Source organism: Haliaeetus albicilla, chromosome 22 (genome assembly GCF_947461875.1).
Source record: "Haliaeetus albicilla chromosome 22, bHalAlb1.1, whole genome shotgun sequence".
Classification (NCBI taxonomy): Eukaryota; Metazoa; Chordata; class Aves; order Accipitriformes; family Accipitridae; genus Haliaeetus; species Haliaeetus albicilla.
In genome coordinates this window covers 7,776,579-7,789,006 of record NC_091504.1, presented here as the reverse complement: position 1 = coordinate 7,789,006, position 12,428 = coordinate 7,776,579, and the positions used below count along the sequence as shown (strand labels likewise).

The following is a 12,428-nucleotide window of genomic DNA, read 5'->3' as shown; positions in this document are numbered from 1 at the left end:
ATGTGAACTAGCTGTGACTAAGGAAGGTGTGATGACAGGGTTTGTACCAGTAGTGGAAACCTGGTAGGTACTGTAAAACCTGATGGTTTCACTGCAGCAGTGGTTAAATATGTATATTTAATTTCAGTCCATTATGTCAGCTTTCCAGAGTGAGTGCTGTGTAAAGAAAAAAATTCTTCCTGATTCCTTTTATATCTGCTCTTGTTTTTCCCATTAAGTTGTGGGGAGGATTTGTCTTTTCAGGGAGGTTCCCCTGGGAAGTGTGTCCTAGGCTGGGCTGTCCTGGCTGCACAGAAGCTGTTAGTGGCCACTATTAAATGTTTCCCACCTTTAAGATCTGTGCTGAGATCACCTGAGGGTGATCGCACGGCTGTGGAGGTAAGCACAGTGCACATGCTGGTCTGTGTCTCAGCACGAGTGAGGATAGGCGGCCGCTGGCTCACTGCAGGCAGGAGGGCTGCTCTTGTCCCCGAGCTGGGGAAGGGAGGAAATGGGAGAAAATCTGTTGTCCTTGGGGTTTGTTTTTCTGCATATGGAAATCATTGCTGGCATGGATGTGAAGTTCAAGCACTGGGAAGAGACAGGATGGGCCAGGTCTGAGGGCAGAAGTGCAGACCCTGCTTAGGTTACCCCTGGGGAGGAACGCTTTTGAGCCCCCAGCTTTCTGCTGGTCTGGGGGCAACAGAAGAACACGGTGATAAATGGATTTAAGCTGGGATGGGTCAAACCCCTCTTGGCTCAGTCTTCCTGTTGCTGTGAGTGTGTGTTTGTGGACCGGTGCTGAGTGCTTCCATGAGAGAGGACCTGCGGTGGGACCTGCAGCTTGTCTCATGAGTGGGGCAGGCAAGAGAAAAGGAGCGTTTGAGACTTCTGCTGTCATCTGCACGTGGATTAGAAACCTCTAAGTGAAAAGCAGCCAAAGCACAGACTCCAGTCGTTCGCTATCTAGTCTTTTCCCCAAAGCTAACTTTGCCTTTTCAGATACAAAGGCCGGTTTGTCTCCCCCGTCTTGGCAGAGCTCACTATTGGCTAACGTTGTCTTTGTTTGCCACAGGCTCATGGAGCTGCAGATGGGCTGGGGTGAGCAGCCTCTCAATGCCGGGATTGTTTGCGGCCACCCCCACCTCACTTGGGGGGCCAGGCAGGGTGCGCTTGCAGTGCCCCCCCCCCCGCCACCTTGCTGCTGCTTCAGGCCACTCCAGGTCCCCAGCACCCCCACGAGCTAGGCAGTGCTCTTGTGGCACAGAGCTGTTGTGCTGAGTCCAGTCCTGCTGCCTGTCTGTCCCCGATGGTCTGCTGCGTGTCCACCGTCTCAGAGAGGGGAGGAAGATTCATCCAAAGAGCACGTGGTCCTGGTTGGATGGAGATGCACTGACCTCAGCCTTTGCCATGTGCACTTCTGCCACACGGGGGAGAGAAAAGAGTGCTGGATATCCCCACTCCAACAAGGCTTTGGTGCTCTTGCCATGGGGCTGAGGGATGGAGCCCCTTGCGGGACTGTGTAGCCCACCAGGTGGAGGGACTGACCCTCTGCACCGCTGGTCCCTAACTCCCTGCCCTCCTCTGGGCTTTGTTTGTCCGTGTCTGTCAGAAAATGCAGGAGAAGTTGGAAAAAACCAACCTGTGAGTAGTGAAGGGATGAGCTGGAGGTGCTGAAGCTGGCATGGGAGCTTGGTGGCAGATGCGGTAACTGCGTGCAGTTCCTTCTCTGAATGTGAGTATAGACTGCAGGGTGCCTAGCAGGTTAAACTGAAGGAAGAAATAAGGTGGTGTGATGTTAGGGAGAGCTTCTGAGCAGGCTGCCTGCAGAAGATGCAGCCTTTGTTACCGGTGCAAGAAGAGGTCGCGTGAAGCAGCAGAGTAAGAGGTGGGTGCAGCACTGGCTGTTTCCCTTGCCTGGTTCCTACCACCCTCCCTCTTTGGGTCTGCTTGTGAATACCTCCTCAGGGCTGGACCTGTTGCCCAGAAGGTTGTAGTAATGGTGGTGAGGGTTGTTTTAACACGTGTGAGCAAAGGGGAGAATAGGTTTCTATGGGGTCCCTCCATCCCAGGCTCTTGGCAGGTGTCTGGTCCCTCTGTGTTTCCTTCCTGCACATCCTGGCTGTGTGGCGATGGCGTGGTGGGGTGTGTGTGTTTGTGTGTCTGGCAGCTGTCACTAGAGTCCTCTGCCTCCTCTTCCATGCTCCCACACTGGAACTTCTGGCTGAACTCTTTCACGGACAAGTGGGAAACTGCAAGCACTGACCCTGTCTCTGATCCCCCACGCAGCCTCCCTGCTTCCCAGATGGGGGTGGGAGGAGAGGAGGGCAGCACGATGGGGAGTAGTGGGAGCAGGAGACTGGGGCTGCCGCCGGGTGGGTCCCTGCGGGACCGTGGGGCGGGCGCCTGCCGGGGCGAGGGACACGAGAGGGCAGTGCGGTACTGCTGCTCGCTCGGCTCTGGCACCCGCAGAGCGGGGTGCGCCGCTGGTACCCCTCACCTGCGCTGCTCCACCCTCCCACCCTGCCCCGGTACCCTCCTTGCACCCCAGCTCTGTGTGCTCTTCCCACAGTCCCAGATCTTTTTGGGTGCCCAAATACCTGCATCTGTCTCGGGGAGGATCCATCTTCTTAAATGATTATTCATTTTTACAAGGGTTGTCTCCCGGGGAGGACAGAGCTAGTGCTTTTCAAGCATCAGATACAGCTTTTACCAAAGGGAGCAGCTGTCACCCAGCGCCTTGCAGTAGCTGTTGCTGTCTCTTGGCAGGGCACCACGGCTGGAAACCTGCCTGCCCCTTGTGCTGTCGGGCATGGTGATAGACGGTGCTGCGTGAATGGGCTGAGAGGGGCTTCATAGAGGGCTGGCCTTGCTTGCTGGTGCTGTGAAATGTGACGCTTCTGGGGCTTTTTCTGCGTACTTCATCCCCGGGTTACGGCTTTGAGAAGAGGGGAAAAAAAACCCTTAGCAGAAGATGGCGGTTAACACATCAAAGGCATTGAAGCGGGAGAGACATAACAAATATAATTGTCATAAGGTGCTTTCCTCTCTGCTTTGGAAAATGAATTGTGTGAGAAGGAGAGAGATGCTTTGCACAAAAATTTGGGCGATGTCAGAAGGCAGGTGTGGTGTCAGCCCTTGTCAGGATGACAAGGTGTGATTCTCATCCAAGCCCTTGCTTTGGAGGTGCTGGCCCTGGCTGAGCAAAGCAGAGCTGGGTATTAATCCCTTGGAAATGAACAGGAGGCAGACCCCTAAGGCTCTTCTTTCTTTCCTTTTTTTTTTCTTTTTCTTTTTCCTCAACCCTCCTCATAATGCTGACCTAGAAATTCCTCACTCCATTTGCTGAGCCGGCTTAGTTAAAGACTTGACTAATTTCTGGAGGTTTAATTATTCAGTGAGCATGGGGAGGGAGGGTAATGAATGCTCCCAACACTGCAGGCAAGCCAGGCGCCTGCTGGCCTGGGATGCCTGGCTGGGGGACGGGTGCTGGCCCTTCCCCAGGGAGCTCCTGCCACAGCGCTCACCCTAGACTGGGCACATCTGCTGTGCAGGTGTGTATTGGGGAGCACATCGTGATGATTTCTGTGTGTTGCTCTGGTCCTTTGGTTGTTTTCACTCTATTTAAGCAGGAAACCAAATTCTGGCCTCGTGGTCTTCAGTGACACATTTTCAGCTTGTGCTGCTGTTCTTCCTTCCTGGAAGTCCCTGTGACTGATGTCCCCAAGGCTCCATGTCGCCGCACCACTGCTCAGCTTCCCTGTTCAGGGCGGGCACCTCCACCTTGCACAGAGGGCCTTTGCCGCAGGGGTCTCCAGAGTTCCACAGGGAAGGGCTGTCAGCAGTAGATCTGTGATAGTGCTGGGACTTGGGGGATCCTCGGCCTCTGTCCTTGTGGTGGGATGATGCTGGCCCTCCCTGCAGCTGTGCCTGCATCCCGCTCGCTGACTTGTCTGGGGCCACTTTGGAGGGAGTGTGCAACAAGCTGCAGTTTGGGTAGTACTTGTTCCTTTAAAGCCATGCTGTTGCGTGCAGGATAATTTCTTAGATGTGCAGTGACAGCAACTATTTTTCAGGTTGCAAATAGCTATGCGCCCTGGAGAGCGTATAAAGGAATATATTTCCTTGATCTCCACAGGCTCTTGATGCGCTGGTGAAAGTGGATTCCCTGTTTATTAGCAAAGTAAAGGCAGGCTGGCAGTTTCTTTCCTTTACGTGCTTCTCTGCTTTCCCTATGTTGTTTTGGGAGGAAACATGGTTAAGAGGTCGTCAGCAGCAGCACAGGTATGTCAGACAGTGTAGTTGGCGCTTTTGGACCCAAGCTGCATCAGTGTGGGTTTACTCTGATGCTTGGCCCTTTGCTACAGTTGTGGGGAAGGTGGGGGTGCAACTCGCAGTCTTGCTGGACTGGCTGCAGCTCTGCCATAAAGCACCTGGAATGAATGTGTGTTCCTTGGGAGAGTGCTTACGCAGAGTGTTTTTTTGCTGCTGTATGTTCCTCTGCATAAGGGGTTTTGGCAGGAGGCAGTGTTTGTCCTGGACACCTTAGTACCTGTGACAGGCACAACTGTGCCAGGAAGAGCCTGGGCCACTGATGGGGTCCTGTAAACCTGTTTTTTAGAAGGCAATACCTGAAACTTTTGTTTCCCTGACCTGTTGTGAACTGGCAGGTTTTCTAGCAGTGACCATAATGCTTTTGCTTGTGTTTTGGCAGATTCACTGCAATAAACAGTAAATTATTTCATTAATAACCTGCAAATAGCTGCTCACCAGCTGAGCTGTGAGATCTGTCTGTGCGCTCACTCCTAGACTGAAGGGAGCTGCCAAAAAGTGCCAGTGTCCAAAGCTGACATGTTTAGCTAATAAATACTGTGGGCAGAGCAGCTGCTGGTGCTGGCTTGCCAGGCTGCAGTGACCCGGCTGCTGAAGTTCACCCCCCCCAAATCGTCTGTTTTCACAGGGTGTGTGGGCAGAACACTGCAGGGTGGGGCAGGCATCATGGCTTTGGAGAGAGGGTGTTTCCCTGCTGGAACCCTGGTTGGTGCTTATAGCAGAAGAACACGGGAGCTAAGGAGTGCTCTGCCTGCAGCAGCCCCCTGTGAGCTTTGCAGGTGCTGGGTGGGGAAGCCAGGGGATGTTGGTAAGCAACTGCTGTCACCCTGCTCCCCCAAAGGTCCAACTCAAGTGCAGTGCCATGCAGTCTGCCCGTGTCTCCTGCACAGACTGCAAGAGTTGCTGTTTCAAACCAAGTGGTCTTCTCAGGTGGTCCACAGGCATCTCTGTTTTCCAACTTTTCTTGCCACTGGAGTTTGGAAATCTGTGGGCATCCTTGCTTTGACCGGAGCAACTATGAATTTTATTTCCTTCTGGAAGTCCACCTTCACCTGAGTCCTGCAGGAGCTTCTACACATGCCTCTGAGCTATGAGGGTTTTTATAGGGGGTGAGGAAGGGCTGGGGAGAGTATGTGAGTGACTCAGCTTCACCCTGCAATGGGAAGCTGGGAAGATCTGGAGCAGGGCAAAGGCGGGGGGAAATGAGTGAAGGACTGTCCGTGAAGCAGGACCCTACTGGTGCAACACCTCTGTCAGCACACAGGACCATCGTGGAAACTTTTCTGATTTAGTGTACAATTCTGCGTACCTTATAATGCACATGCCAGGCTGCTGGGCTGTGTTTATGGAACTGAGCCAGCCCTGTGGCAGACCACGGGGACCAACACTGCAGAGTAGTGCTTGGCTGCATGAGATGTTCCCAGTGCCAGGCTGAGACTGTTGAATGATGTTTCTAGGGAGCAAAGCACTACAGCAGTGAAGGTGTTGGGGGGAGTTGCTTCAAGCAGCTTTCTTTGAGGTGCATGCAGTGTGTGGGAAGCAAACCAAAGAGGTTCACTGTAGTGGGGTGTTAGCCCATGTGTGTCCACACTTGCTGGGGGGAGAATGGAGGACTCTGCAGAGATGTGTCAGTTGCCTGCCCTGTGAGTTTGTGAAGGTGCCTGGATCTCTGCAGTGTGGAGCCTGGCATGGTATCTGAACCAACGGGTTCCCTTGGAAAGGAGTGGGAATTGGCAGCTGTGAGTCCAGAGAGCAGCACAACAGTGCCAGGTGTGCAGGTGGCTGCCCTTTTGTGGCTGATGCTGTGGGTCATGCTCAGGACCTGGGAACTCTCTGTGCATCTGTGGTCCACCCTGAATGAGTTCAGGGGTCTCAGCTCAGGTTTCCTGGGAAAACTATCTCCAGGTGCATCTTGCTGTGTGGATGGTTTTGCTAGACAAAAGGGCTCTGCGGATACTAATGCAAGCTCTGCTACGTGAACTCTTTCCCTGCATGTGTTTCCTTTGGTCAAGTCTGATGTCTTACTGATCAGCCTCCATTGTGGTGAAGCTGCTGAACACTGAGGGGATGTTGGAGCTGAATTTAATGTAGCCAGTGCTGCTGTCTGCAGCACAACACTGCTGCTTAGAAAGAGGTACTTGCTATGCTCTGAAGAATGCTTTATTAAACTGAGGTTATCTCCCCAAAGTAATAAGATGTTTTAGCATTTGGTTTTCCTGTTGCTGTGACAGCCTGCATTCCTCTGGTCCCGTTGGCCCTGGGTGAGGGAGATGGGGTTAATTCCTGCTTGTCTGTCAGGAGAAGCACTAGCTAATACTTTGGATTCCCAAAGTGCCAAGGTGCTGCAACCTTGGTGGGGACAGGGGGTCAGTGACTGGCATGTCTCTTGCTCTTTTCTGGAAAGCAAGACCCCGTGAGGTGTTGAAGGTTGCCTGCTGCTCCTGGCCTGCCTGGGGCTGTTTGCCCTGCTCTGGTGGCCTCCAGAGCTCCTGGATGACAGTGGGGAAACAGCAACCAATTGCTAGCGAGTGTTTTACTTCTTGCCTTGGAAGCAGGGAGTGTCTCGCTCTCTGCAGGCATGGTATGGCTGTGTCTGCACATTTGCTTTACTGCTAATAGAGCTGCTGCTTTACCCATTGGTTCCTCTATCCAGAAAAGGCTCACGAGAGCAACTGCAGCTTTCCCTTTGCTCTACAGAGTCTATTTAGTTTGCACGTATTGCTGCAATGATTGCTGGATTTCATCAGATGAGAGGCGCATCTTTCTTAATAGCCTGTGTAATTTCTTCCAGAGGGACACATTGCATTAAATCTTTAATCCAGCAAGCTGCTAAGGGAGCACGCTCAGACTCCATGCATTTGCTATTGATCTCTTACAGAGTCCTAATGCTACCCCAGGGGCTTTACCCTTTGGAGTAGCTGGAGCTGGTGCAATCAGAGCCTTTGTTGGGGAGCTGGGGTGGCAATGCATTGCGTTGCTCCTCTGCTTTTTCCCTGTCCTTTGCTGTAATGCCACATCCGTTGTGTGCCAGGGAAGGCAGGTTCCTCTCTGTGCTGTGTGTACTTGGGTCACATCAGCTGGGGCCTGTGCAGTGTGAAATAAACTGTGTAGGAATTGAAATGTGGTGTTGCAGGACTGCTACCAACAACCTTGTTCAATTCTACCTTTTATTTTCTTCCCATCTTCAAAAATCCATGCTTGCCCCATTTTCTTAAGAGTTTCAGGGTTGCTGACTGTCGTTTTGGATACCCTTTTTTTATAAAAGGAGTTTTGAAAATCAGCTGGTGCATTGCAGAGCCTAATGCTGCCTGCATTGCTCCCTGGGCATGGGCCAGCCGCGCTGGGGCAGGAGAGGGAAAGGGCTGTGCTGGTCCAGCTTGCACTGCCCCATCCTACTTCTGCTGAATTGACTTTTATGTTGCTTTCTGCTGCATGCCCTTGCTTGCTCTGACCTTTTCTTCCTTTCTCTCCCCTGCTTTCTGTCCTCAAAGCCTTCTCTGCAAAGCAGGAGTAATTTGGGAGGAAAGCCTTGTTCATTTTTCATGCTCAACCACCGGTGTAGCTGTTGACTGTGCTGGCAATTGCCTTTGGTATATTTTTACAGAGACAGTGACCTGTAAAAGAGTAAATCAAAGACCTGAAGCTAGTGCCTGGGGTGTACCTTAATATGGTATAATCTCTTCTTCTGTTCCTCTGCAAATAGTGGGCAGATAACAAAGACACATCTGCAAATCAGGCAGAGTTCAGCCATGGGATGAAGCTTACCTGAGAAGAGGGGGTTGAGGATGGCTGGGACATCTTTGGACTTGCTAGGCTGGAAGAAGGTATATTAAGCCTGGACTTGCACAGCTTAGCTCCTGTAGCTATAGTTCTGCATGAGGCCTGTCTGTTGATGAAGATGGTTTGCATCTTTGTTTTATTTATTTATTTTTTATTTTCGTGTTATCTACTGTTATTTGCATCTTGACACCTTGAAAAGGTCTTAGTTCTCAACATCTCTGTGTGGTCGTGTGGCTGGGCTCTTGGGATGCCAACACCTAGTCCGGGGCCAGAAGAGCCCTGTCTCTTATCCTGCTCCAGGGCTGAACTCGCTGCCTGCTTCTCAAGGCGATTCGGAGAGATTTGGGCCATGACCAAATCTCACAAGCAGTGGTGCCTGATGCAGGAGATCAGCCCCATGGGTGATGCTTGGTATAGACATAGACACTCCAGTCCTCTGGGCTGATGAAGTGACTGTAACATGAAAGCTGCTCAAATTGCCAGAGCTGCCCTATTATCGCTTAATCTTATTCCTGAGCCCTGTGGGGCTTCTTGTGCTGTTACAAGTGCATTCATCCATGAGGCTTTCACAGGTCTGGCTGCTCTGATCGCACTGTACATCTCCGTTTATCTTGGCCAATATTGGCCTGCCAGCAGATGTGTGCAGTGAAAATGTGGCCTATTTGATGTCCTCTGGTACTTCCCACCTTCACTGCTTGTTTTAAATTTTTCCTGTTCCATGCACTAGCTGCAGAGTGACCTTTTAAAATGTATTTTCCTGGATGTGTGTAAGGATGTTACTTGATTTTAAATTTTTTTTTTTCTTCCCAAAAGCATATGTGGAGTGCCTGTTCTGCATCCCTGGGGGTGGGAGGAGAGGTCCACAGCCGTTTGCAGCACTCTGGGGAGGACGTGGGTCACGCTGGCTCTGTGACTGACCTTCCTGCAGGGCAAGAGGATCCTTCCCTGGTGCATCATTCCTGCTTTAACCTGCTGGTGTGAGGACGAGGAGGATGGCCCTGCTCAGCAGCATTCCTGCCTGGTCACCCCATGGTCTGTGTGCAGCATTGTTGAAACCTGCCTAGTTGGGCAGGGAGATTTTTCACAGCAGCAGCCAGTGGGACACCCTGCTGCAAGCACCAAGGGAAAAAACAGCCCTTGACCTCTTCAGCCCCATCCCACTCTGTTTGTGCCAAATCTCTTGCCAGTAAGGAGGCCCAGGGCATGGGTTGCCGTGTACCACTGTGGTTCCTGGTCCTGCTGTGGCCCCTGTAGCAGAAGGGAGCATGTGTTTCACTGCAGATGGAGGAAATACTAGGCTTTGTTTGGAAAATGAATGACTGGAAAGACACAGCTGAGTTGGAAACAACTTCTAGCTTGGGCAGAGCCTATGGATATTAGAGTGAAAAAATACCAAATTGTTTCTTACAGCTTGAATGCTGCAGAGCAACACAGGGTGGCCCGTGGCCATTGTGAGTGCTGGTTGCCCACGTTGTGTGGCCCTGCTCTGTCTGTGCTCTGCAGCAGCTGATGTTAAGAAACCCCAGGGACAACCTGCACCAGGTGTCCTGTAGGGATGCTGCCTGGACCTGAGCTGAGGGTAGAGCTGTTTTGGGACCAGTGGAGATGAGCCACATGATGCCACGCTGCGCTAGGGAAACCCATCAACTTTGGCTTTTAAACTGTGTCTACCCAGGTTCAGTTTTTGCTTTTTAGGTGTTAGCAAAGCACTGCTGTGGTCACACTCCAGGTGCTTTAGCAAGACTCTGTAGAGAATGATGAAGGCTCCTGATTTTGGTGGGGTTGTGACTTCTTTTTCCAGAATTTTTTGGGGGGTTTTGGGAGTGAGGGGTTTTCCCTGTGTGCCCCAGGCACCAGCTGGCACATTTGTGGATGGCAGGTTGGGGGCTCACAGAGGTGCTTGCTCCTTCCACTGGAAGTGGAAGCTGAGGTGGGTCTGAGGGTCTGACAGTGGATGTGACCACGGTATGACAAAAGGGTTAGTCCAGAGTGCAGGGAGCTGCTGCTAGTGAGCTGGGGACTAAAGCGGAGGCAACCAGCACAGGGACAAAATGGAGTAGGATGTAATCTTCCTTTTTTCCTTCTTGTTTTCCTTCTTTTCCTGATGAGGTGTCACAGCTGGGGAAACCCCTCCTGTGCCCCCAAAGTCAAGGCAGCCCGTCACGCAGATGGGGTGCAGCCCTTTGTGAGGAGAGCTGTGGGGGCCTGGAATAACCATGCAGCAGAGAAGTAGCTCAAGAGACCTTCTTGAGCCCCTCCTGGGAGGGAAAGCAGCACCTTTGAGTTTTGCCTCCAGGCGTGTGGGAGGGGGCATATCCTGATTTTAATCATTTGGGGATTGCACAATGCTGAGCTGCACCACTGAGCTCTGCCTGCCTCCGGCAGCCCAGCGGTGATGACGTCCGAGGCAATTCCCTGTGGCCCATGGCCAAAGGACTGGTCTCTGCCCCAGTTAGTTCATCCGCGGCTCTGCGACATCTGAGGTTGGGGGACTTGGAGAAGGAAGCAGGGAGCTCGGGCTTGTTGTTGTGTTGTCATGATGCTCCCTGTGACTCCCACCTATTGCTTTTGCAAGCATCGGGCGATGAGAGATCCTGTGGCCCTGCCCGGGGTGAAGCAGACATGTCAGTTGCGGCTCATCAGCGTTTGGGAGGCCATAACACAGCTCACAGATCTGCCAGAGGTGCCGGCAGAGGCATCCTGGCCACTGCCAGTTACTGCATGGGACAGTGAAGCTGCTCAACCCTGCAGGTAATGTGGTGCTGTGTCCTGCCCCATGCGCTGGGAAACGTGGCTAAGGTGTGACGGTGCTGGTGGTATGTCTGCTTGTGCAGAGATGTACATCGTGGCTGAGATAAGGTTCACAGAAATGTGATGAACAAACCTCTCTGGTATTTCAAGCTTTTTTGTTCTCTTTGGAGTGGTAAGGGATGTGCTGCTTTGAGGGCTGCTTGGTGTTTTAGCTTAAGACAACTTGCGTGCATGTTTATGTTGATGTGTAGCAGTAGTACACACAGGAGATGTAGCAAGAAGCCTGTTCTGTCAGACACCCTTATGATGCTGGTTTTTAGGTATTTGACATGAAGAACTGTTGACCTTGGTGCCTTGTGCTCCACCATCTCCTCTCCCACAGCAGCTGGTAACTGGTGAAGAAGTTTCAATTTCCAAATTGCTTTATCTTCTAAGTGGAAGGTATATTTCCTGCCTGTTGTTTGTTTCCCAGCAGTGGATGTGCAGAGCACATGCTGTGAGTTATTTTTCTTACCATGTTGATGTCATGGGGTTGGAGGTTTGGGAGGCTTTGCTGCTGTGAACTGTGGCACTGGACCTCCTTCCTCCACGCTGTAGGCAGCGTGCCCTGCTTGCTGGCTTCCCCCTGTGCTACCCCTGTGTCAAAGCGCAGCTTGACAGACCCCAGTGAGGGTGTTTGTAAAAGGTGTTGCCTTACAGTCTCTTTGGGGGAGGGCATTGAATTATGGTAGAAATCCAGTGGATCCTTGACCCTGACTGTGTGGTAGAAACATGCGTGGTTAAACCCCATGGCCAGATAGCACTTAAATGTTTGGGTTTTTTTAAATGTGCTTCATTATCTGGTTGTCCTGGATGTGCAGTAGTTATGCTGCCTTTCCTCATGTGGTCCAGGCTCTAAGATCCTAGGACGCTTTGCAAGGGCTGGCATGGTGTCCCCCCACAGCCCTTCAGGGCACAGCTTCGTATTGCGCATTGTCTGGTGGATGCTGGGGAAAGGTCTGGACTCCCATGCCCTCAGACTGAGCCACCTCCTTCCACTGCCCTCATGTCAGGTCCAGTAGTTGCATGGCCATGGGATGAGTCAGCTCACTCCTTTACTGAGTGCTGAGGGAGTGTGGGTGGACTGGGTTTTTTTTTGGTTCATACCAGACCAGCTCAGCTGACTCATCCGGGGGCCGCATGGCACGTTTCTGCTGACAGTGTTTTGAGTTTTCTGTTACAATTTCTGTTCCCAGGTGAGTGACTGGGACAGCAAGCCCCACAGTGTGACTGTCCCACAGCCAGTCCCTGTAAGCCTGCCCAGACACCTCCCCAGCATTTCCTTGCCCTCTGCCAGTAGCATGGCAGCATCCTTTGAGGGCAGCAGCAAGGTAAAGGTAGGAATAGAGCATCAGCTGCGAAGATATGAGCAGAGGGTGCGGGACGCTGACATGGTCTCCCTCCCTGTCTTCATCATTTTTACCCAGCAGTAGAAACCTTGGTCATGCCATACAAGGTTGCAGTGTTGGGCTTGGACCAAGTGTTCACAGCATGAGCATAACATGGGTGTGTGGAAGAGAGTTCTGGAAGCAGTGAGGCTTCTCAGG

At 52.1% G+C, this 12,428-nt stretch overlaps 1 protein-coding gene across 8 annotated transcripts in view; it reads left to right on the top strand.

Moving 5' to 3' along the window:
* The window catches only part of LOC138690478 (ankyrin repeat and fibronectin type-III domain-containing protein 1-like), a 256,553-nt gene that overhangs the window by 33,249 nt on the left and 210,876 nt on the right, over positions 1 to 12,428 (top strand). For 2 of the 8 annotated variants that reach the window (XM_069809566.1, XM_069809564.1), the window contains exon 1: positions 10,565 to 10,842. The exons of the other annotated variants lie outside the window; for them this stretch is intronic. In XM_069809566.1, the coding sequence (XP_069665667.1) occupies positions 10,628 to 10,842 (215 nt within the window). In that variant the 5' untranslated portion in view covers positions 10,565 to 10,627. Of the gene's footprint in view, positions 1 to 10,564; positions 10,843 to 12,428 lie in introns of those variants that run through there. 8 annotated transcript variants of the gene reach the window in all.